This window comes from Acomys minous (assembly GCF_964271855.1).
Source record: "Acomys minous genome assembly, chromosome: 2".
NCBI lineage: Eukaryota > Metazoa > Chordata > Mammalia > Rodentia > Muridae > Acomys > Acomys minous.
The window spans coordinates 65239681-65264347 of NC_140484.1; the positions used below are offsets into that span (position 1 = coordinate 65239681).

At 44.7% G+C, this 24667-nt stretch overlaps 2 protein-coding genes across 3 annotated transcripts in view; one reads left to right on the forward strand and one right to left on the reverse strand.

The window, feature by feature from the left end:
* Positions 1-1728: 1728 nt before the first annotated feature.
* MMP21 (matrix metallopeptidase 21) lies at positions 1729-9057 on the forward strand. Its single transcript, XM_084766958.1, has 6 exons — positions 1729-3025; positions 4000-4139; positions 4403-4544; positions 6021-6278; positions 6785-6957; positions 7109-9057. Exons 1-6 carry the CDS (start codon positions 2650-2652, stop codon positions 7406-7408), a joined length of 1389 nt encoding a protein of 462 aa, XP_084623084.1. The 5' UTR covers positions 1729-2649; the 3' UTR covers positions 7409-9057.
* A 671-nt stretch (positions 9058-9728) lies between these two features.
* Positions 9729-24667, reverse strand: part of EDRF1 (erythroid differentiation regulatory factor 1) — a 36231-nt gene continuing 21292 nt past the window's right edge. Inside the window, exons 18-25 of one of the 2 annotated variants that reach the window (XM_084766940.1) lie at positions 23263-23481; positions 21301-21524; positions 20125-20283; positions 19811-19960; positions 18344-18497; positions 15370-15485; positions 13660-13811; positions 9729-10004 (exon numbers count right to left, since the gene is read on the reverse strand). In XM_084766940.1, coding sequence (XP_084623066.1) covers positions 9833-10004; positions 13660-13811; positions 15370-15485; positions 18344-18497; positions 19811-19960; positions 20125-20283; positions 21301-21524; positions 23263-23481 — 1346 coding nt within the window. In that variant the 3' untranslated portion in view covers positions 9729-9832. Of the gene's footprint in view, positions 10008-13659; positions 13812-15369; positions 15486-18343; positions 18498-19810; positions 19961-20124; positions 20284-21300; positions 21525-23262; positions 23482-24667 lie in introns of both variants that reach the window. The other variant, XM_084766939.1, reaches the window with a different exon arrangement.

Consider the following 24667-nt stretch of genomic DNA (forward strand, 5'->3'; position numbering starts at 1 on the left):
GTTCTGTTTTGTTTTATAAAAAATGACTTATTTGCTGGATAGTGGAGGAGCATGCCTTTAATCCCAGCACTTGGGAGGCAGACTTCTGAGTTCAAGGCTAACCCAGGCAGGGCTACAGAGTGAGTTCCAGAACAGCCAAGGCTACACAGAGAAACCTCAGGAAAAAAAAAACTATTAATTTTATTGCATGCACATTGGTGTTTTGCCTGCCTGTATGTGTGAGGATGTCAGATGTCAGATCCCCTGGAACTGGAGTTACAGACAGCTGTGAGCTGCCATATGGGTGCTGGGAGTTGAATCCGGTCCTCTGGAAGAGCAGCCAGTGCTCTTACCTGCCGAGCCATCCATCACTCCAGCCCCTATCTGATCTTTTTATTCGATTGTTTCCAAGGCCGAATGTAGCAGGAAATCTAGTAGGGTCACTTTATCGAGGGTAAATATTAGGATGAAATAGTTTTCTTGAAGTACCCTGACCGTGAAGAACTCACTGTAGAAAGCCAAGATTGTTTTCTGTTATCTTTAGTTGTTTTTCTGAAGGAGCTTGACAGCCTTTGCATGACTTTGGTCACAAGACAGCCATGGCACAGCTGGCATGTTGTGCATTACTGAGTGCTGCAAACAGTGTGCAAGTAGGACTGGAGGTGCAGGGGTGTGATGCTTTCCTTCAGCAAACACATAGATTAGGGGTTTGATATGAGGAACTCGTTTTACCCAAAAAACGACCTTTGTGTAACAAGCAATAAAAATACTTTTGCATGGCTCTTCAACATTCAGTCCACAGAAACTAGGGTTCCCTGCTGCCAGTGAGGCCTTAAGCCCCCCTTGAGTGACCTTCTGTCTTTGATGGACCCAGGACAGCTGGAGGCTGTTGCCATGGATGTCCAAGGTGCCCAGTGATCACAGACACACACACAGTGCAGGAATCAGCCAGGAACCTTCCCTGCTGCTGGTCACCCAAACGCAGAGTGAGGAACAGGTCTGACATGCACAGCCTCTCCAAAGGAAAAGAGGCTAAAGAATGGCAGCAGCACAGGTGGATGCGCCCAGCCCTTCTCCCTCAGTTCATTTATGAGCAAACTCAACCACTAAAGTCAACACAAGAGAGCAACCCACAGGTCCCCTACTATAACACAAGAACAAGGAAGAGGAATTCTCACACCCCTGAGAAAAGTGGCCCTGGGGTCTTCAAAGGCAGCTCACCAGGGCCTCAGAAGCAGCCTCCTAGCAGGCACACTTCTGAGCTGGGTGAAGAATGCTTGCTTATAAAAGGGCCCTGCCTTGCCCTGCTCCTCAGGAGGGGAGACAGGGACGTAGTGAGGTGGGAGGATCAGAGTCCCAGAGGGACCATGCTTGCTGCCTCAGTCTTGCGTCTGACATGGATGCTGTGCTGGCTGGTTGTACCCCAGCCCACCCAGCCCGAGAGGCTTTTCCACAGCCGGGACCGTTCGGACCTGGAGCCATCGCCCCTGAGCAGGGCCAAGCCCATTGCTGACCTCCACGCTGCTCAGGTAAGAGGAGAGCCACAGAGCAGCAGCATCTCCAAGCACATGCAGCATACGTGTACACACAGAGGCCAGAGCATAACATGGAAGGGTGGCTGTGCAGAGGCAGAGTGTCTGCTTAACCTGGTGTCATCTTTGTGGAGCTGGGAATAACACAGCCTTGCCTGTGCTAGCAAAGCACCTTTAACTCTGAGTTGCACCTAGTTCTGTCTCATGTTAACCCTAGAAGCATCGGTGCCTAGGCAGGATCAACCCTACAGAGAACAGCTTTAAAGGTCAGAGGACATTGGGATATGAGCTTGTGCTACTGTCAGAGTCTGAGGCACTGTGTTTGGCGGCATCCCTTGGTTGGCCTTCTGCCAGTCTGGGCATACAGAGAAAGGATCCAGCAAAGATCCCAGCACAGCACTACTGAGTGGCATTCACTGCCACAAGACCAGGGCTCCCTTTCTCCCAGAGTCATGGGTTGGAGTAAGAGGACATCTGCTGCTCGCCAGCCCCTGCAGGCAGGTAGTTTCTAGGCACCTCAAGCAGACACATGACCAGGATTTCCCTTAAACTCCTGGATTCAGGGTGCCGCCAGGGTGAAGAGCAGTGAGAAGGGACAATGGGCCAAACTTACCTTGGACTCCAAGGGGCACCCCTGCAGCCCCTGCCTTCCCTGCCCCTACATGCTAGAAGCCCACCAGGCTCTTAGACTGAATCTTGCCCAGTCCCTGGGAGTTGGAGGTCCAGCTTCCTGGCAGGCCTCCCTCTCAGCATCCCCACCCACACAATGTAGCCACCTTCACATTTGACCTCTTACCTCTGGCATGGGCACTTCCCTTCAAGTCCTACCACCTGGCCTGCTTCAACTCTGCCCTTTCACAGGCCACGTGGCAGCCATGACTTCACTCTGGTAGGCCCCGGATGACGACCTTTATCTAGCTTCACTCTAGGTATCTCCCCCCACCCCCAGCACCTATGAATTTACGGCTTCTCTTTCTCACAGAGATTCTTATCGAAATATGGCTGGTCAGAGGTGCCTAGCCCAAAGGAATCAGCAGGGGGCCCTGTGGGCTCCACCTTGGCTCAAGCTGTGCGCAGATTCCAGAAGGCGAACAGACTGCCAGCCAGCGGGGAACTAGACTCACCCACACTGGCAGCTATGAACAAGCCACGCTGTGGTGTCCCTGATACACAGCTGCCACCTCAGGCGGCCCTGCCAAGCCCAGCAGCCCCAGCAGCCCCTCCAGGTCTCCGGCCAAGGGCTCGACAAAAGCGTTTTCTTCAAATGCTGCTACGCAAGCCAGGTGGGCAACATGAGGATGCCTCAGACACTGGGGCCAGCAGGGCCTTCTCCAAGAAGACCCTGACCTGGAGGCTGGTGGGGGATGCCTACAGCAGCCAACTCTCTGGGGACGAGCAGAGATATATCTTTAGACTGGCCTTCAGGATGTGGAGCGAGGTGACACCACTGAACTTCCGGGAGGACCTCACTGCCCCTGGCACCATGGTGGACATAAAGCTGGGTTTTGGGAGAGGTAAGAGGGGTGCAGACTTGGGATCCCTTCCTTCCTGCTCTGAACATAGCCTCTGATTCTTCCGCCAAGGCCCTATGCCCAGTATCATGCTAAGGGCAGGCTGGACCAATCACAGCTTAATTGCCTTGTCACACCCAGGGTGGTGTGGTTTCAACTCCTACCTGCTAGCTTCTTCAGAGACGATTTCTAAAGGGGGTGGGGTTCTATTCTCTAGATTCTAAGGTCTTAGTTAATCACTCACCCTGCTGGCCATATGGTGCAGCAGCAAGTATGTCCTACTGGCCTATGAGAAGACACATAAAGCCACTACTATCTCCTTGATGGCAGACTGGGAGACAAATAACCTGACTTCCACAGCGCCATCTGTGAATAGGTGTTCCTAGCCACCTTGCTGCTCTCTCTGGGTTAATGTTCCAATTCTAGGGTACATCCGACATACAAGTGTATTTATACTTTCATACATAGAAGTAAGAGATGGTGACCTTCTCAAGGCCTTTTCCATCATAGCGGCCCAGCTCCAATGCTGTCTCCTCCATCAGTGTGTGCATGCATGTGTGCTTGTGCGTGTGCACGAGTGAGTGCACACATATGCACACACATAGGGAGGAGAGTCCAGATGTTTCCAGTCTTTTTCTTTTCTTCTTTTTGTTCTATTTTTTTCAAGACAGGGTTTCTCTGTGTAGCTCTGGCTGGCCTGAAACTTCCTTTGTAGATCAGGCTGGCCTTGAACTCACAGAGATCCACCTGGGTCTGCCACCCAAGTGCTAGAATTAAAGGCGTGAGCCAACTCGACTGGCTTGTTTCTAGTTTTTATAACCACACAGTTCACAGACACCAGGCGGCCGTCTGCTTCCACAGAGCCTGTTGCTGGACTAGCTCCAGGAAGCTGTGGTGCTGTCAATGTCTGTGCTGTCAGAGGGGGACTTAAGATAGGCACCTTCGTTCACTGCCACCCTCCCATCTCCCCACATCAGGCCGGCACCTGGGCTGTCCTCGGGTGTTCGACGGGAGCGGCCAGGAGTTTGCACATGCCTGGCGCCTGGGTGAGATCCACTTCGATGATGATGAGCACTTCACACCTCTCTCCAGTGACACTGGCATCAGCCTTCTCAAAGTAAGAGGCTCCAGCTGCTCTGCTGGAAAGGCAAAGCACACTAGCACAAGCTCAGAAGCACAGCTTTTCCTTGGTGCGTGCATATCCTTCTAGAAAGTTTAGCAAGTCTTGTGTGGTAGTTCCCCAGTAGTCACTGTTTCTCTCCTAAACAAGCACAACCCTGCACAGGGCACAGGTTGGGTCTCTGTAACTTAGTGATTGGTCCCAGGAGCATCCATGACTCAGGTTTGGTCCTACAGCTGTGGTTTGTATTCTCCTTCTAGGTAGCTGTCCATGAAATCGGCCATGTCCTTGGACTGCCTCACACCTACAGGGTGGGATCCATAATGCAACCAAACTACATTCCCCAGGAGCCTGCATTTGAGTTGAACTGGTCAGACAGGAAAGCAATTCAAAGGCTATATGGTAAGATGGGTCTAGGGTAGACCCTGCCTAGAGGGTACTGAGGAGGTTAAAGCCAGCAGGCTCTTATCAATGCTTATTAGGCCAATCTCCAAACAGTACAGGTTGCATGGCCAAAGAGCTGCCCTCAAACTCCATCTGCAGGCTCTTAAAATGATCACATTAGACCACACACGGCCACAGGTGAGGAACATTGTTACATTAAAAATGTATTGGTAGCAGGCTACCAAGAAGAGACTTGATACCCTATGAGCATATACAGGGGGAGGAAGTCCCCCTCAGTCACAGTCATAGGGGAGGGGAGAAAAGGGAAAAAGGGAGGGAGGGAGGGAGGAATGGGAGGATACAAGGGAGGGGATAGCCATTGAGATGTAATATGAATAAATCAATAAAATTTTTAAAAATGTATTGGTTCAGCCTAAGATGCTAAATAAAGACACAAAGTCTGAAGCCAGGCAGAAACTATAGTAATACAAATCTATCCCTAAACTATGGCAAACAAACTACTCTAAACTGATATATAATACATATACCCCAAGCACTCGCTACTATGATTCTCCACAGGCCATCTTCCCTTCGTCTTCCTCCCGAGTCAACTGTCTCTTCTCTCTCTCTCCCAACTGCCCAGCTGATTGGCTGACCAGCGCTTTACTGACAGTTGTTACATCCACTCAGCATTCTTCCACAATACAACTATCCTTTTTGTGCCTTCTCTTCCTCTTCTTAGACACTGGTGAGGACAGAGGACATCATGACTTTTGGACACGCAGGGCTCCCCATGCCTTGGCATCACAGAGCTATTTGAATGCAGGGCCACTGTGAGAAGCTGTAATTCCAGCTTTCAGTTGTTATGCTGGGTACCTAATGGCTACTTAATACACACGGCTGGGCAGAGATGGCTCGGCAGTCAAGAGTGCCTTCCAGAGGTTTAATTCCCAGCATCTGCATCTGGTGACTAACAATCACCTATAGTTCAGTTCCAGGGGATCCAAAATCTCTGGCCCCTGTGCCCCAGGCCACACATAATTTAAAATGTTAAGTCTTTTAAAAAAGGAAAATAAGGTTGGTTGTAGCACAGATACCCAAGATTGGGGAAGTACTTCCATTTCTAGGCCCTCACGCCCCATCCCAGTTCTGTTCTCAAGTGCGTCCACTCTTGACATCCAAAACCTGTTTCAGCCAAGTGAACATCCCCTAGTGGAAACATGGCTAAGTGTGCCCAGTCCCAAGTGCCATTGAAAACCAAATGGACCAACTAGAGGCATGGGCCAGCTGCCCTTAGGTAGGTCACAGAACTGCTTCCAGACTGGGTCTGGGAGCCCTGTGAGCAGTGTCCTAAAGTTCAGCCTACTCCCTGCTCAGTCTTTATGATGCTTTAAGGCATCCCAACAGGAAGTGCTAGCCATGTAGTGTCTCCATTCAGACAATTATGAATGCTGGTGTTGGCAGTGGCACGTCGCTGGAATCTTCTCTCTCCAGGTTCATGTGAGGGATCATTTGATACGGTGTTTGACTGGATTCGCAAGGAGAAGAACCAATACGGCGAGGTGAGGGTGAGGTTCAACACCTACTTCTTCCGCAACAGCTGGTACTGGCTCTATGAAAACCGAAACAACAGAACTCGCTACGGGGACCCCCTCCAAATCCTTACTGGCTGGCGTGGAGTCCCCATGCAAAGCATAGATGCCTTTGTTCACGTCTGGTCATGGGGAAAAGATGAGCGGTACTTCTTTAAAGGTAACTATGCTTCAGGAGTGGCTCCATGTCTCTTACCGAACTTGCACTGTGCTGGTAACCACTGTTTTTTGTTTGGTTGGCTAGTTGGTTGGTTGGTTTGATCCTCTGATCTTAGGAAGACATAAGTAGTCACCAATGAGTAAACTTTGTCAGATGACTCTAACATGGAAAAGAATGTGCTATTCATGGGCTTTCACTGTGGGAGGCAACAAGCATTCCAATATGGCAGTGATGGGCAGGGCAAACATTACTGGAATCAAATTGAGAAGCCATGTGAGGCCTGAGCAGATGGCTGAGTGAGAAAGCCCTGCTTTCTCTGGAATCATGGCAGAGGACCATGCAGGGCTGACTTCAGGTGTCCTTTGGAATCAATGAAGCAAAGTGGCATTCCAGGTTCTCACAGGATGGAGGAGTTCAGTAGTCCTGGGCTGTGCCTCTAGCCCATGCTATGTTTCTTGTAGTCTGGTATTAATAAACCACACTGACAGTTTTGGGTTGGCTCTCAGGAAACCAATACTGGAGATATGACAGTGAGAATGACCAGGCACACACAGAAGATGAGCAAGGAAGGAGCTACCCCAAATTGATTTCAGAAGGCTTTCCTGGCATACCCAGTCCCCTGGACACTGCCTTTTACGACAGGAGGCAGCAGTTAATTTACTTCTTCAAGGAGTCTCTAGTAAGTAAAAGATGTTCTCATCACTTCAGATCTACAAAACAATGGCAGATCATCAGATGGAAACAGAACTTCACATCTACAGAATTCAGTGCAAAGTCAGACTGAATTAGAAGTCAACAATCCTCAGAAAAGTGTCTGCTTTATTTTGCAGGTATATGCATTTGATGTCAACCAAAACCAAGTACTTAATTCTTATCCAAAGAAGATGAGCCAAGTGTTTCCAGCAACAATGCCTCAAAACCATCCGTTCAGAAACATTGATTCCGCTTACTACTCCTACACACACAGCTCTGTCTTCTTTTTCAAAGGCAACTCATACTGGAAAGTAGTTAATGACAAGGACAAGCAACACAACTCTCGGCTTCCTCTGAATGGCTTATTCCCAAAAAAGTCTATTTCAGAGAAGTGGTTCGATGTTTGTGACGTTCACACATCTACCCTGAACATGTAATGAGAACAGGAAAAACCCAGACTAGGACTTAGGAGCAGCTTGAAGAGATAGCAGCCTTCTTTGCAAAGAAAACAAACCCGATTCTCAGTAGCTAAAGCAAACATGAGTTCCTAAGCTAGAGCAGAACAAGAAAGCATTACTTGAACTTTGAAGATAGATTTAAGGATCTGTTGCTTGGGGAAAAAAATATCTTTTAGAAACATCAAATAATTTACCTTAGGGAATCCCCTCTGCCATTCAGTTCCAATAGTGCCCCCAGGGGTCCCACCATGCATGGTATAGAGATGGCTTTTACAGCACTTAAACTGAGTTCTGATCTAGGATAGGCCACACAATTGTAATTAACTATACTGCAAAATGCATGTTATAACGACATATTTAACATTCAACATGAACCAAAGGTCTCCAGCATCCCAGCATCCCAGCACTACCTCTGCACTCTGTGGTGGTCGCCTCCTGCTGCTGAATGCCCCTTGTGCTCAGGGCCTCACCCCAGCTGGCTCTGCAGGTCATGGCTTTTCTGGATCACTGTAGTTGGTTTTGTCTCCTTGCAAAGCAGGAGTACACAACAGGACTCTGGAAGCTACCTGGTTAACTGCATTTTTTCTAATCTAGGACAGACATTAACCCTTTAAGTTCCATACAATATGGCTTTATAAGTTTTGTTTGTTTGTTTTCCAAGACAGAGTATTTCTGTGTAGTCCCTGGTGTCCCAGAACTCTCTCTAAACCAGGCAGGTCTTGAACTCAGAGATCTTCCTGCCTCTGTCTGCTATGAGCTAGGATTAAAGGCGTGCGCCACTCCCACCCCCCACTACCACTAATCCTTAACACACAAAAGCCAATGTCACGTATGATGATATCTGGACAATGAAATTAACTGAAAAAAGATATCAAAACCAGAGTGGCCACACCACAGAGTCTTCTAAGGGAACAGCTAAAAGCGCATGTACGTCAGGAAGCTTTAATTTAAACCGACATAAGTAATTACAGCACATTTGAGAAGGATCTTCTGTTTCTCCTACAGAAAGTTTCATGTTACTGCTACGACAAGGGAAAGAGCCAGAATTTCTACTTCCTTGCTTAAAAACCATTTCCCTCTTATTTGAGGGGTTTTCAGCGGAGGGGCCCCAGCTTGTTTCTGGGAAGGCAGGGGAAATCCTGTTGAGTTCATCTGCTCCAGAGGAGCTATGCTCACCGGAGGCAGCAGGGCTCTGCAGTGGAGGAAGGACTGTGTGTTACTGTGTGCACACCCATGCACAGTCGACGACAAAGGGACACAGTAGTCCTGGACTGATGAACTGGTTCAAAAGCTTTACAATTTCACCAAAACTTTAAGGGTTTCAATGATTAATTCTTGTAAACAGATACAGATTTGCTCCAAGGACAATGCAAACCAAACCAGGAACTAAACAAACGGCTGTAGAATCTGCCTTGCTGCAAAGGAGGCTGCTCAAGTGACAGAAACCCACAGCTGCAAGTGGGGTTGCTGTGTGTGTGTGTGTGGGGGGGGGGTGCACAGGTGCCAGACACCAGAGTCTCACCCAAGCAGAAGAGTCTGCCTAAAGTAAATGCTGCACACTTCCTTAAACTATTAGTTACAGCCGCATGTGCAGTAGGCTTCGGCAACAGCAGAGTATGTACCCATGTAAGTGGACAAGATTCCCAGAGCACATGATGTTCTAGGAGCATGAATTGTTGTGAGCCCTTTGCCTTGAACATTATTAGGACCTATGTACTTCAAATCACAGCAGTGTAAAGAATGCAAGTAGAAAATACCAAGGTATTTTAAATAAATAGCTTATTTATTCAAAATAATTCTCTTACTTTATTCACAGATTCAAGTTTAAAATGGAAGTGATAGTACCTATTCTTTACCAATGTCACATAAAGTCAAAGAAAAGTGATTCCTTTCAGAACATGCACTGAACCTGCACAATTATCAGTCTTCAGAAACTCCTGCCCCACAGCTCGGAAAGGGTACACTTTTGTGCTATTTGGAAGGACACACTGATATGCAGAGTGTTTCTTCAAGCCACGTGAACCAGTAAATTCACCTGGATAAAAGTTCCCTTGACCACAGTAACACTTTATCCAAGATAATCTCATTTTACACCCAGGTGTTTTAGCATGCTTCAAGAATATCTGCACGTATAATCACATCACAAGCAGCCTGGTTAGCAATAAGTACCACGTACTTTTCGAGGCAATATAGTCAAGAAGCTTCCGGTTCCATTTTGGCTTTTCACCTCCAAAGGAAGAAGCCAAAGCACCCCATGTCCTCTGCCTGCCGTAGGAAGTGAGTTTCCACAGTGGACCTCTTTAAGTGGCGTTTCCTTATATTTAATAAGACTCAGCACCAAGTGGGCAGAACAGCTCCAGACTGGGAAGGCACTGACAGACAGTCCTCCAATACAACTTTGGGTCAGGGGACAGCACTGTCACTGGGTCCACTGCTCCCAGATGCAAGCTGCTCCAGCAAACAGATGATGACTTCAATTCTCTGCAGCAGGGTTGAGTTTCTGTTTGCTGTTGCTCTCAAAAGCTGGGAGTAAATCTGCTTGTTGGTTTGGAGAACTGCATCTTCTTCAGTGTTACTGCTGGAGTTAAAAACAGACAGGTGAAGGGAATAGAGGGAGGGGCTGGAAACATCTATGGATACTCAGAGAATCAAAGAAAGACCACTGCCTTAGTGGCAGAGGCACTAGGAGGAGGCACAGCGAGCAACCACAAAAACATGGTCAAAGAATTCGTCACTGAGAAAGCAGAGTGGGAGTTGGGGCTGACAAGGGCATGGAGAGGCTCGGTGCCACTCCTCTACTCACCAGCCCACAGCCCAACTGACAGCTGAGCCCTGGCTCTCAGACTCCTGACTCATTTTCTTACAGCTTGTGCAGATCATGCCCTTTCTTAACTGACTTGTTAACCCACTGAACTAAGGTTACTGTTCACAGGTTCTACATGTCAGGTGGATCTTTTTCTTCTTCAGATAGTTAGCTTGTTTACCTTATCTACCATTTTACTCAGCTAAAGACTTAATGTAAGTATCTGTCTCCATGATGTTATTAATTTCTTGTCTATACTACATTAGAGGATGATCCTCAGATTTTTATTTTTTTTATTTTTATAGCTTTTCACCTCAAATCCTAAAGCTTACAAAATGTCAAGAGGCCCCACTCTGCTACAACTGTGAATGCTAAAGGATAAGAACAGCTCAAGTCTTAATCCAAAGTGGAGTAAGTCCCCTGCAACTTAATAAACAACATTTGTATTTTGTCCAACAGCACCTACACAGTTGTCAGACCATGAAACACACTCAAGAGTCTGAAAATGAACATTTTCAATAAGAAAATTCATCTTAATTTTCACTATAATTACAGGGAACCTTTTCAACTATTAAGTCCATGTTCTCACTTTGCCTCAGGCTAAATAAAACAAGCAGCCAAAATAAAACAAACTCTCAAAGTTCCCTCTTAAGGTTACTTCTGACTTCCTTTTCTCTAAGGAGATAACTAGGTCTGCTCTTTTCAACAATAACATCAATAGCTGTTTCCACCTGCACACGAGTGAAACTCAACAGAAAGTTGCTGACTCAGTCATCACAGTGACCAGCTTCAACCTGCCAGAGTATCATGTTTCTTTTGTTTAGTAAACCCCAAAACAAATCGGCTCACAGGACATGCAGCCTGTATTAAAACTTTAAATGAAAACTTTCTTCAACTAGCCAAGTGTAGTGGCGCTTGCCTTTGATTCCAGCACTTGGGAGGCAGAGGCAGGTGGATCTCTGATTTGGAGGCCAGCCTGGTCTACAGAGTGAGTTCCAGGACAGCCAAGGCTACACAGAGAAACCCTATCTTGCAATCAAAACAACAAAAATTTCTTGTACAGTGATAACCTGATCAGAAATAAAAATTACTTAGGTCATACATAGGACTACTGTGATAACATATCAAAAGACTCAAACTATTACCTGTTAGTCAATCACTCAAACCACTGATTTGTGAGGGGAAAAAAAAAAACACTGATTAGCTTTCAGGATCCCATGTATACTGCCACCTTGTGGACACCAATACTTCTTAAAAACCTACCTGCACTTATAAGGTTTTAGGCAATAAAAGCCAAGAATCTATTTTCCACTGTTTGTTACTTTGCCTTTTGGTTCTTCAAAAAGATAGATACATGCACTAAACTGTAGTGAACATACTCAACACACCTTGCTGCATATTTGAGACTTTCTCCAATAAAAGCTCTCCTTAGGTGAGAGAAAGTTAAACAGAAGGGAGAGTTCAGACTGAGGTATGAAACAGAAGGGAGAATTGAAGACTGAGGTATGCGCCAGGCGTGGTGGCGCACGCCTTTAATCCCAGCACTCGGGAGGCAGAGGCAGGCGGATCGCTGAGTTCAAGGCTAGCCTGGTCTACAAAGCGAGTCCAGGACAGCCAAGGCTAACACAGAGAGACCCTGCCTCGAAAAACCAAAGACTGAAGTATGCACAAAACAACTAAGTCTTGCTCCCTTGCTCCTCCCTTCCCAGACAGACTGAGAGAGCAAGGGAGAAGATGCAGGATGCAATGTGGTTGGCAGTGCCCAGCAGTGAAGCCAGTCTCTCTGAGGTGTGGTGTGCAGGGACAGGGCAAGGGCACAACAGATCACCTTCCACAGACCTACCTCATCCCAAATGCAAGGCATAATCACCCCTTTCCCACCTTCTAACACTCCTGGTAGATGCTGAAGCTAGGTATATGAACCCCCTTCATAGTATACTTTCCCCTACACATGATACAATTGAGCTTATAATAGACACAATCAAGGATTAGCAAGACTCAGTATAGGTCTTAGCAACCCACAGCAGGCATTTGTTTTCTTTCTTTACTGAGAACTTTTATCTTTTTTCATTTAAGGCTGGCATATTCAAATTGTCAGCACCACTGCCCTCTTGTGACCTGGGGCCATTATGAAGCAAGACAGAGGCTACGTGAACACAGGCCACCAGCACTACAACACGCTGATCACTGAGCAAGCTATTAAATAACTAACAGTGTGCGTGGTGTGGATATGCTGGGCAAAGGAATGCTTTACATCCTGAGACAGCACGCACTTCATCAGGCTGTGCAGTATGGTGTACAACACTTATAAGTTGTTTACTTCTAGAATTTTCCACTTAATAACTTAGACTAGAGTCAACTCAAGTAAAACCTCAGAGGTGGAATTTTAGCTATGAGCATCTATTATTTATTAGAACTTGGCTCCTTCGATATGCAGAAGGTTATAGCAAGAAGAAATTCTCAACTGTAGCTCTGTTCAAGTTATAAAAGTGAGCTCAACTGAACACCTGGCGGATGAAACTTCTCAGACCAAATCAGCCAAATCAGTCCAGTTTTCATCACTCTGAACAAATAGCAGTACAGGCAAGAAATAAATCCAGCAAGCAGGGCAGAGATGATAGTGAGGGGCTGCCTCAGGGGCTCCAAATGACCACTGTTAATAAGAGGCACTAAGAGAAAACTCTGAAACCACACAAGATCAGACTGCTTAATGTCAGCAAGAAACAATTTTTGGAGTGATGGACTTTGTTGTGTCATGGTTGTGGCAGACTGAATGCTGTCAGTTCACAACACCAAGTCGCACTGTATTAAAACATAAAGCAAAATTACCTTACCTGTACCCCAAGATAACCTGGTAAGACAGACTTAACTAGTAACAATGATGTACGTAGGTGTACTTTCTTTTACTTTCATTTGCTTTTTGTCTTTTGTAATATGGGATACACACTCCTGATGTACTTGGTACTCAATGTCAAGTAAGCGATGCCAAAGAAGGGTTCTGATGAAACTGCTACATACATCAGCAGAGGAACCTGGGAACACTCTGGCTGTGCATTTGACCGCTCTTTTCCCCTCCCTAATATCTCAGCGTCAGAGACTCTAGCATTCTACTATATATCTTTAACAGTACAACTGACCCTCAGTATCCATATCATAGCCCTGAATTCACATCAAAACCATGTTTGTAAGTGTTACTATAAACAATTCCAGGGCTACTGGTCTCCCCAGTATAGTTTACCCTATGAATACACAGTAGGCATAAGAACATGACTCTTACCTAACAAAGAATAGTACTTAAAAAATTTCCATTTTCTATGTGCAACATAAAAATATACATCCTACCTGCCCTGTAAATTAACAGAATTCATGTTCTTTCCATAGGTGAAGTGTTAACAAAGAAGATACAATAAATAACTATGTAATTTACCTCATTTTTCTTTTAGATGATGACAGTAGTTTGATGGATTGAAGGAGAAGGAATGACAGACGAGATTCAAATATACTAAGGAGTTTGATCACTTCTTCTCGATTAAGATTAGGTGAAGACTCAACAGCCGGTGTAGCTTCATCATTCTTCGGCTAAAGACAGCACAGATTACTTCACCTAAGTTGCCCTCCTCTCATGTTTCATATACAGTGATGGAAAGTAGCCGCCTCAATCCAGCAGACAATAGAATCACAAACAGAAAGCAGACCCAAACACTCTCTGACAAGATATAGAAAGCCCCCACCCACACATAAAAGAAATGAATCCCACATGGAAATTTCATGACTGCCTAACACTGACTGGTTGTTACAGAAGCAGCATGGAAACAGGCACCACCTGTGCAGGACCCAGAGGGATGGAAAAGTCAGGGGTGGCAGAAGCACAGGGGCATACGTGGCAGACATGCTGGACTGTGCCCGGGGAGCTTGTGGAGCAAATGCTCCTGGACAGTTGGCTGGGACTGAGAGCACAGCCTTCCCTGCAAAGGCAAAGACACCTCACCCAGAAAAACAACTTATGAGGGTTTGTAACTTGCTAAAAGGGCCCTTGGTAACTATGACTCACTAAATATAAAAGATACATATATTAAAGCGAGTCAGTAAGTAATGCAATCATGCAAACGTAACCACTCTGCTTTGTCTGAGCTGTTTAAAGCTGTGCCTTGAGGTTCCTGTGTAGTGTGTGGCCAAGAGCTGATGAACTTAAGACATGGACACAGGGAGGGTAACTGGACCACTCGGCCCCAGCTTTGTCAATGCAGCCTCTGGAGAGTGCATCAGATAATTATTATAAACTTAAGTTCCCAGGGGGTGGGTAGGTGAGTGGGGTAGTTGCATGCGTGTTAAAGATTCTACAAGGCTGGCTGGCTGGCTGACTGGTTAGAACTTCCACAACTGTAAAGAGCAGGAAAGCTGCAGGTTAACTCATCTTGGGCTATCTTTAGGGCCCTTCAGAGACCTTCACTGCCCACTGGTGTGTGACTTAACATCCATCTTTGTGACAATAAAGTAAATTCTTTTGGAATGCACCAACAGATCCTTAACTTCTGCCAACCCAAAGACTAAAGATGGTATCTGAAAGCATCGGAAGCCTGCCTGTAACAGAGATGTCCCCACTTTCTTGTAACTCACCTGTATGATATTCCCACCAACGATTTATAAAGTATGACTTTCTTGCTTCTATCGCTATGTGACTTCAGGAAACTGTAACCCTCACCTGTGTTCCCAGGCCATGATCAGCCATGTGGCTGCAGAATAAATTATCTCATTCTTTCTTGGTGATGAGAGCCGTGTTTCTACATCAACACTGGACTAGTTCTTGCACGTGTACATTGTTACAGAAAGGCTACTTCGTATCCTGGCCAATTCTGCACATGGCCTGTTCCCTTTCCATTTCACCATGGTTAGAGAACTTTTACCAAGACAATGGTGCCATGCTACTTGGATCAGCTAATGTGGATCACAATTATGGGCCAATGAGGTTCTTTTTAACAACTTACCCAGCCTCCAGTATTTTGTTATAGCACACATAGACTTTTAACCAAGTAGTAATTATTTTTATGCAATGAGGTGTATATGTACACACGTTTGTAAGTATGTGCCAGATGTCTGTTACACACATTTACCATTTAGCATAGTTTTCTCCAATTACCTGGTCAGATTCCTCCATGAGATCCTTCCGGATGAGCTGGAATGCATGCTCAGTTCTCACCATGATATCAAGTGCCCCAGATAATGTTTTTAACTTTCCAACATTGCTGTTCTGACCTAAAATAAACACAAATAATCATTCCTAAACTACAACCTATAAAGTCACGCAGGGTTTCTGTTACCAACTTTCAAGCACTATAAAGGCAGCTTGTGACAATCCTAGGAAGCCAAAAGCCAACTTGTTTACTAATTTTTCTTATGAAAATAATACTCAACCTAGCCAAAGCATTATACTACAATAACACCTTTAACTTTTAATGCAGTTGTAATAATGTTCCCTTGCCTCAGCATCTGGCTCTATTTGGTGAGCACACAATCTCTCTGGAATAGAAGCCAGTATCTAAAGTATTAGGTTACAAGGGACCAATAGACCAGCACCTGTGGTTCAAAGGTCACCCCACTATTTAGTTGTGTGAAGGTGGTTGAGTCAATTTTGCCTTACCATTGGCTATCCTACTGTAAAGTACTACACTTTCTGTTCAAAGGAGGCTCACACTTGTCTAATCTCTCAGCCACTATAAGGGACCTCTACCTGTTCTCTGTTCACATTCAGTGTGTGTGTAGAGCAGCATACTGTACTGCTGGGAATAAAGGATTAAACTCCATGGAAAGGTCTGGCCACTCTCTGTGGCTCCCTATGCCATCGGTAAGTCCTTAGAATAGCGTGCATGACAAAAGTGTCTCTGTCTACATGACAGCTTGTGCCACACTGGGCAGTCCAACAGTGGGATTTCTATGCAGTCCCTGGGCTTCCAGAGAGACGAGGCACCTAAATCCCAATATATACTCTAGACTCCACAGTATGGTAGAGCTTTCTGGGTGATAGACACTGAGCAGTTACACATCCTTGCTGGGATGAGGTGGGGTCAGCACTACCTGTAGCTACACTGAGAACACACTACAAAGCTTTACTTCTGGGCACTCCCGCTCTTCCTTGACTGATTTGATTTTGCTGTAAAAACAGTGAGTTCTCTGGGTCCTTCTGCAAATCATTAAATCCCACAGACAGTTTCAGAGTCCTCAAGTGTGCAGCTAGCATCAGAAGTGAAAATGGGGGAAAAAAAAAACAGTGAAAATGGGAACTTGGGAATTCTCCACCACAGCTACTTATGCTAATGGTCACCTCCTTCCATTACAGTATAATCTAAAACTTTCAAAATAGCCTCCTACCTTGAAAGATGTGAGTGTAGACGTGGCATTTGGAAGGTTAGCTATTGACTACGTGAACTGCCTTGGGAGCAGGAAGCAGACAACAGAGACACAAGTAAGAAGAACTCCATGCACTGGGGTAATCTAAGATGACGTAGTATCATTAATGTCACTGACAAATCCCACAAAGCTGGCTAACTCTTTCTCTTAAATATCACTATCATTTTTCTAAGGCACTCATAGTACTAGAATGATTTGAAACATTTTATTTTATTTATTTATTGTGTGGGGGGCGGGTACACATGTTTGGAGGTCGGATGACCACTTGTGGGTACCAGAGATGGAACTCAGGTCATCAGATTTGGTAGCAAGTACTGTTACCTGCTGAGCTATCTCACTTGCCCTTAAATGTTTTTCAAAGGGAATTAACTACATCAATCCAATTGTGTCTCCAGTGTCTCTCTCTGTGTGTAAATAAAACATGATAATCCTTAAGAATTCAAACGTCAGAAAACTAAAAAAAAAAAAAAGTTTTAGAAATGGTAATGAATCCATTTCTAAATAGGTCCACCACACAGAATGGTCCTCCCAAGACACCAGCATACGGGCAATAAATCTGTTGTTGTTTCTTATGTCCCTCTCAAAGCTCGGTATCTCACACAAACTAAGTCCTACATATTTAAAGTACATGGTAACACTCCTAACAGACTGCCTGAGGTCACAAACAACCCAGATCCTGTCTCCCTATTTTGGAGTAGGTGTGTAGATTTTACAGGCTGAGCTTCTTTAATTCCAAAATCAGACTATCAGGCATGCTCCAAAATCCAAAGCTTAAATAAGTTAAAACTTGTAACATTAAAAAAATCAAGATGAGGGGCTAGAGAGATGGCTCAGGAATTAAGTGAGGTGTCCACTCTTCTAGATGCCCTGAGTTCAATTCCCAGCAACCACATGGTGGCTCACAACCATCTATATATACTGGGGTCTGAAGCCTTCTTCTGGCATGCAGGCATACATGCAGATAGAGCGTTCATATACATAAAAACAAAACAAAACAAAAAAACAAGATGAGCCAGGCGTGGTGGCGCAAGCCCTAAATCACAGCACTTGGGGAGGCAGAAGAAGCAAACAGATCTCTGTGAGTTCGAGGCCAGCCTTGTCTACAAAGTGAGTCCAGGACAGCCAAGGCTACACAGAGAAATCCTGTCTTGGGAAATAAAAATCAAGATGAAATAAAATGAGTTGCTGTACTTCAAACTGTCGTTTCCTTACAATTATGACGTATCAAAAGCTATCACTGCAGGCAGACAATACCGAGGAAGGGAACCCTGGAAGCACCAAGTGGTCACAATGTTCACTTAATCTCTCCTGTGAAGATGACACACAATGACACCCTCTCACTTCCTGTCACCCTTCCCCATTTTCTCATCTACCTGAGCTCAAGCAGGTATTAGAGCTGTGTGCATTCCACACACAATGGCAGCTGCCATGCGTCAGTCACACAATTAGAAGGCGTGAGTGAGGACCACGGTCCCCATGCTGCTGCTTCTCCACCCCAGGCTTTTCATACTGTTTCAATCCTGAAAGTCTCTACTCACTACTCTAGGTTTTGGAAACCATTTCAACAAGTGCAGGGAAGGCTCTAACTATAGGCAAATTAACAGGAAAATGGTCTTGCTTATATCCGAGAGCCACACACACAGCTTGGCCTCCTAACATGATGCCGAAAACAGGCACCACATACATAGCTAAGAGGTTAGACTTACTGGTCATCTGGAATTCAGCAAATGCCACCCTTTCTAACTGCACTCTAAGCAGTTCACAGGGAGCGTCTTTGAGAAGCTGAAAGAGCTTTGCTGCTTTGCTGTAGTGGAGATCTGCCAGCACTCTGTGCTGCTTCCTAAGGTGCTCGTCACCAACCTACAAACAAAAGTAAGGTAACAACAATAAAACACTGCCAAGGCTGGGCTTCAGTATTATTACTCAATTCTTCTACTTGTATCACTAAATGTACTCATTTTTATTTCTTATAGTGCTCTGAGTTTTAAGTTCATTAAAATCCCACTTACTACCTGCTATGGAAATAATAAAATGGAGCAGGAGACTAGGAGCACCATGAGTGCTCACTGAGCCAGCTACACAGTGAGGTCCCAGTCAGCTACCACACAGCGAGCTCTCAGCCAGTCTGACATAGAGTCCTTATCTCAAAATACTCATGGGGAAAAAAACCGAGGAAAACTTGCCAAAGAAATACAGGGCTCCACGCATCAGTGTGGATAAGTTTCAGAGACAAAATGTTCAATAACAGGCAGTGAGCCATGGGAGAGAAAAGGCAGGGTAACTCCATCAAGCTTTTAAATCAAAAACAAAATCAAACTCAGTTATAAGCACAGAGGATCTACACATGGGAGAGCATCGACAACGTTAATCTGAGAGGAACTGAGGGCAACACGTCAGTAGGGAGACGCAGGGCTCTTCAGAGCACTCTTCCATTCTCTGACCTGCAGATCAGGCACACTGGGGCTGCCTTCTCATTCTTTAAACTGCGTCCATGCTTCACTGATATTTTCTAGATGCTTTTACATGCACTTTCCATTTCACAAAGATGAAATACTATACTTTAAATTTTACCTTTAAAATTGTAATTATGTGTATGCGTAGAAGAAGAGTATGTGCACTTGAGCACAGGAACCTGTGGTGACTAAAGCACTGGGTCTGGAGTGACAGCTGGTTTAAGCTGCTTCATGTGAGCGCTAGGAATAGTATGTGAGTTCTCTGAAAGGGCAGCAAGCACTCTTAGCTGCTCTCTCCAGCCCCGAGAATAGAGTTTTAAAATGTACACAGAACTGTTACTATATACATCCTAACTACATTTAAAACAAATATTAAGTAACATACCCAGGGGGAAAATAGATTTCTGTGCCGGGCAGTGGTGGTACACACCTTTAATCCCAGCTCTTGGGAGGCAGAGGCAGGTGGATCTCTGTGAGTTCAAGGCCAGCCTGGTCTACAAAGTGAGTCCAGGAGAGCCAAGGCTGCACAGAGAAATCCTGCCTTGAAAAACTTAGACTTCCACACTAAGATCCTATTATAGTAGTACCTGTTACAGATGGAAAAGGAAAGCACTGACATGCTAAGAAGAGGTGCCATTTAAAATACACACAGAAGTATTAAAAGGGGAGAGGATACTTTTAAGTAAATGAAACATGGAATTTAATCTGAGATGACCGCACCTGGTTCCTCAGACAGCTGTGGTACATGGAAGCCAGCCTGTGATGGATGGTCGCAGCTCGGTACTGACAGAGGGGCTGCCGAGCAGTTGCAGAGTCAATGTCGCAGTGCTTCAGGGACTTCATCATAGCCTCGCTGACTTCTTTCTCAATCTGTCCATATTATTTCAATAGAAAAGGGGTAGAATAAGCTTATAATCTCTCAAGAACTTTCATATTAATTACTGCTTGCCTAATTTAAAGATGATTGATGTACAATATTAAATAAAGGAACACACAGTGTTAACTTCAGTTTAAAATGCAGAAAATCTTATCACCTGCTCCTGAGCTTTTCTGGACAATGGAGCATAATCTTGCTGTAGAGTTGCCATGGTAAAGTATGTAGTGGACAATTCCCAGTTCACAGAATCCCAAACAACTGGGTGCATGTCTCTTGTCCCCAATGACCTCAGAGCTTTCAAATAGTAATCAACAGCCTGTAAAGAGGGAAAGTGTGAATTTAGGACTCTATTAAACATGTGCAAAGAACACACTGAAATGAAACATGCTTCAAACCACTTGGACATCAATTTAATCTGGAAAGATTAACAAAAGGATAGTATCACCAAGAAGGGGACAAGAGAACCAATGTAAGTATTTTAGTAAAAAAGAAATGTATTTGAAGCAGACAGAATGCCACCCCAGGGACAGCCATTGGTACTGCTTTCTGACGCAGGCTGATGCAGGAGGATGTACTCTGTTGGTCTTTCACTCTGAAGGAAAATTACTTTGTTTTTATTTTTTTTAATTTTTTATTAATTTATTCTTGTTGTTTTTATTTTTATTTTGTGTTTTTTGAGGCAGGGTTTCTCTATGTAGCCTTGGCTGTCCTGGACTCACTTTGTAGACCAGGCAGGCCAGCCTCAAACTCACAAAAATCCGTCTGCTTCTGCCTGTTGAGTGCTGGGATTAAAGGCGTGTGCCAGCATACACGGCAGAAAATTACTTTATATAGCTAGTAAACTACAAAAAAAATTATTTTACTATAAAAATTAATTATCTCACCCTCACCTTCAAATACCTGGCTTCAGTATTCTCAAATTTCTTAACTGTTCTTCTTACCTTAAGAGTGTATTCACCTCTGACCTTACCTGTCATTTGTGTTCTGATCATTTCTCCTAGACTGTGATTTGCTTCCACCTTTATTCTCTGATGTACATTTCTAATGCCCACATTGGGTGGGGCACACAGCCTTCCACCTGCATCTTCTGTTGGTACCCCAGTTTCACTCTCTATGCCAGTCTTTAGTACACTGAACTCCAGGTGCATCAATACCATTACTTAAGCATCTTTCCCTCAGCAGCTCCATATGCCATCCTCAGCACTAACACCTACTGTTCCTATGAGCTTCTACTCCTTTGCTATCACAATGTTGTAATCACTTTTAGTTTTATTTAGTGAAACAAACGATGACAGTTAGGAGACGAGGCCTGATGTAAAGGCAACCGCCTTACCTTGCTGTAATACAAGCCCTCTTCTGGAGAGAACTCCCGTTTGAACTCATCCTCTGCACCACAGTGCGCCTGTGCACAGACCCGCATGAGTCTTCCTGTGTTGCACAGCAGAAGGGCGGCATTTGTAGCATCATCAATCGACTCAAAGTTGTGAATCCCCTTTTCAAAACAAGAAAAGCTTTTTTTCCACAATTGTTGCTCTGCAGCAGACACAGATTTGCTCACTTCACAAAGAAAGAAAGAAAACAATTGCATAAGGAGACATCAGTGTGAGCCCAATGGGGTCAACTGCAGCACTCTCTCTGATGCCTGTCACATGAGAAACACATGAGTCACTAAGGCGACTCCCACTAGCTTACAGTGTGAGTATACTTAGGATCAGGTCTTTGAAGAGGTGATTAGGGTTAAATGAGGTCATTAAGAATGAGGCCCTGATCCAATACGACTCTGTTCTCTGTAGGAAGGGGGAGAGACACAAAAGGTATACACAGAGAAAGGGCTCTGTGAAAACAGTCCTAAAGCCAGGAAAACAAATCTGAGAGAGGGGCTGGAGAGATGGCTCAGAGGTTAAGAGCACTGACTGCTCTTCCAGAGGTCCTAAGTTCAATTCCCAGCAACCATATGGTGGCTCACAACCATCTGTAATGTGATCTAATGTGTACGTGCAATAGAACACAGTACATAATAAAAAAACAAACAAATAAATAAGAGAGAAATCCAACTGTGATGGTGTCTTGACCTTCGACTTCCAGTACTCATAACTAGGAAGTGTAAATTCTATTATTTAAGTTACCATCTGAGGTACTTAGCACTTTCAGCAGACTAACACATTTAATCACTATCATTCAAAACCAACCAAGTAAAGACAACTGAGCAAAGCACTATAGTTTGCTTTATCCACTTCTCCATTCTGACTATACCACATGCTCTCCCACTGTCAAACTCCAGATATCCTTTAAGCACTCAAGGTCTCCACCAACAATAAGCTATTTGGAGCATCGTTTGTATCCCCTAGGCCAAACATAGTTCACAAATTAGCAGGCAAATAGATGTGTTCAGTTTATCTGTGGTCCTCAGTTACACCTGGGCCCTTCTCTTTTCTCATAGCACCTGGTCTTCCTACTATCAGCCTCTCTAGTGGCTTCTGGTACCACCTTTATGGGGATGCTTTTCAATCTGGGTAACACCATCCCTTTACAGTTCTCAGCAGTTTAAAATCAACTACTAAATTAGACCTTTCCACATGCATACAAAGTCCACTGGATCACAAACCAGTCCATTGTAGTCTGAGCTTACCCACTACTTCCTGAACTCATATGTGGCCCCTGTGCTCTGCACACTCGTTCTCCAGAGCCTTCCCTTCCTCGTATTTGTATCCAGAGACCCTTCTTGGGGACTGCCTACTCCACTGTAACATCTTTCCCAACGCCTTTGGGACAGCTTCCCCTTCTCCTGCACTGCATGTACCTTTTAGCACATTTCCAAGAGATCTGCATTTAGATCAGGTTTTCCAAGTGGAAGAGGAGCCAGTTGCACATCCAATATGGAACCTGGCACTCAGCTGGCTAGCCAAGCTGTTTCTGACTTGACCAGTCGAAAGTACAGAAGTCAGAATGGGAGACACTGGAAAGAATGAAGCCCAGGGGGAAATAATGTTTTCTCTAACTTTATTTCTTAAAATTCTCAGCAGAGAACCAGGCGTGGTGGCACACACCTGTTATCCCAGCACTTGGGGAGGCAGAGGCAGGTGGATCTCTGTGAGTTAGAGGCCACCCTGGTCTACAAACTGAGTCCAGGACAGCCAGGGTTACACAGAGGAACTCTGTCCTGAAACAAACAATTCTCAGTAGAGAACCTTACAGTTACACGCCCTCAGGTGCCAGTTCTTTGCTTCACCCACAATCAGCGCGCCTGATTCTGCAGGACAACAGGCATGAAGAGGGGGACTCACGGGACACTCACCTACTCGCTCGCCCTGCAGCGCAGCAGCCTGATTCATGTAAAACACGCCGATTTCATTCCTAATATTTCCCATTCTCTTCAACACTTGTACATAGTGCTCTGGATTCTGACTCTTTAAGTCACTAAATTGCAAGATTTCATTAGCAGCCTCATAACATTTACAACTAACTGAAAGTTGACTTTCTAAGTCTGTAGAAAGATCTGTTGCCCACGCAAATCCTTGAAAAGAAAAAAAAAAGGAAATATCAACACGAGCACTTTCTCCTCCTTTCTCCTTAATACCTGCAGTGCATGACATTTTAAGTTAAAAAGAAAGTGCAATACAGTATAAATACATCTATACAACAAAAAATTTAAATGTCACAGTAAAAATGTCTATTAATAAAATGGCATTTTCCTATAATATTCATGTTTGATTAAAAAAAATTTTTCTGTCTATAAATACCAAATATTTCTACCACTCAGATTTTCTCAGTCTACTTGTACAAACCAAAGGCCAAAGGTCTTTACTACAGTTATGCAGCTTTGCTTCTTGTTTTGTTTGGACTGGTGGGACCAGCTCCTGAGACAGAGCACACACCAAGCCTAAGCCACTGAAGAGGCTGCTATGTGATGCTAGACTAGGCATGGCACCACATCTAATGCCTGGGGGTATCAGTGGTACTCCTGTTGTGACACCAAATGTAAAAGTAATTTTATTCTCCTGGCTCAGCTGTCATATCTAAGACTTAGTGCCTCCACCTACTAACCTAGGTCTAGTCCTGGAAGCTTCTAGCCTTAGAATGTTTTAGCCTTATAAGCTCACCCTTACTTGTTCTTTCTGAACTCAGGCTGGCTGGTTCAACTCAGCTGTTCTGTCTCATAGTTGACTTACTTAACCTGGCTTCTCTCTCAGCCCAGAATTAATCTGCTAGGTCTTAAACTAACTCAGTAATCTGCTCTTTCTTCTCGTTTTCTGGCTCATTCAGTCTTCACCTGAGTTCTCTCTCTGAAACGCACCTCTCTATTATTGTCTTTGTAGAACGTCGTCCTCTGAGAAACTGTATCCTATTCTGCCAAATATTTGCTGATTTGTTACCTTTTCTGCCACTCAATTAGACATCACTTTCAAACATGGGTGCTTCCTTCTACAAACTAACTTTACCTTCCTTTGGGATTAAAGGCATGTACCACCACGCCCGGACCTAAGCTTTTCTTTACCTGATACTTGCTCTATACCAGGCTGGTCTTGAACCCAGATTCGTTTGCCTCTGTCTCCTGGATTAAAGGCATGTTTATATTCCAGCCAGATCACACAGACCTAGAAGGTATTTGGATGTGATCTCTTGGCAGAACAACCCTGTTCTGAATCACCAATGCATAGGAGACATCACAAAATATTTTAAATGAAATCACTATGAAGGGA

Bases quoted from the DNA above. Each gene is read 5' to 3' on its own strand.
- MMP21 (XM_084766958.1), top strand. From the start codon at position 2,650: ATGAACAAGCCACGCTGTGGTGTCCCTGATACACAGCTGCCACCTCAG. The intron at 4,545-6,020 runs GTAAGATGGGTC...TTCTCTCTCCAG, and splicing joins AGCAATTCAAAGGCTATATG to GTTCATGTGAGGGATCATTT. The intron at 6,958-7,108 runs GTAAGTAAAAGA...TTTATTTTGCAG, and splicing joins ACTTCTTCAAGGAGTCTCTA to GTATATGCATTTGATGTCAA.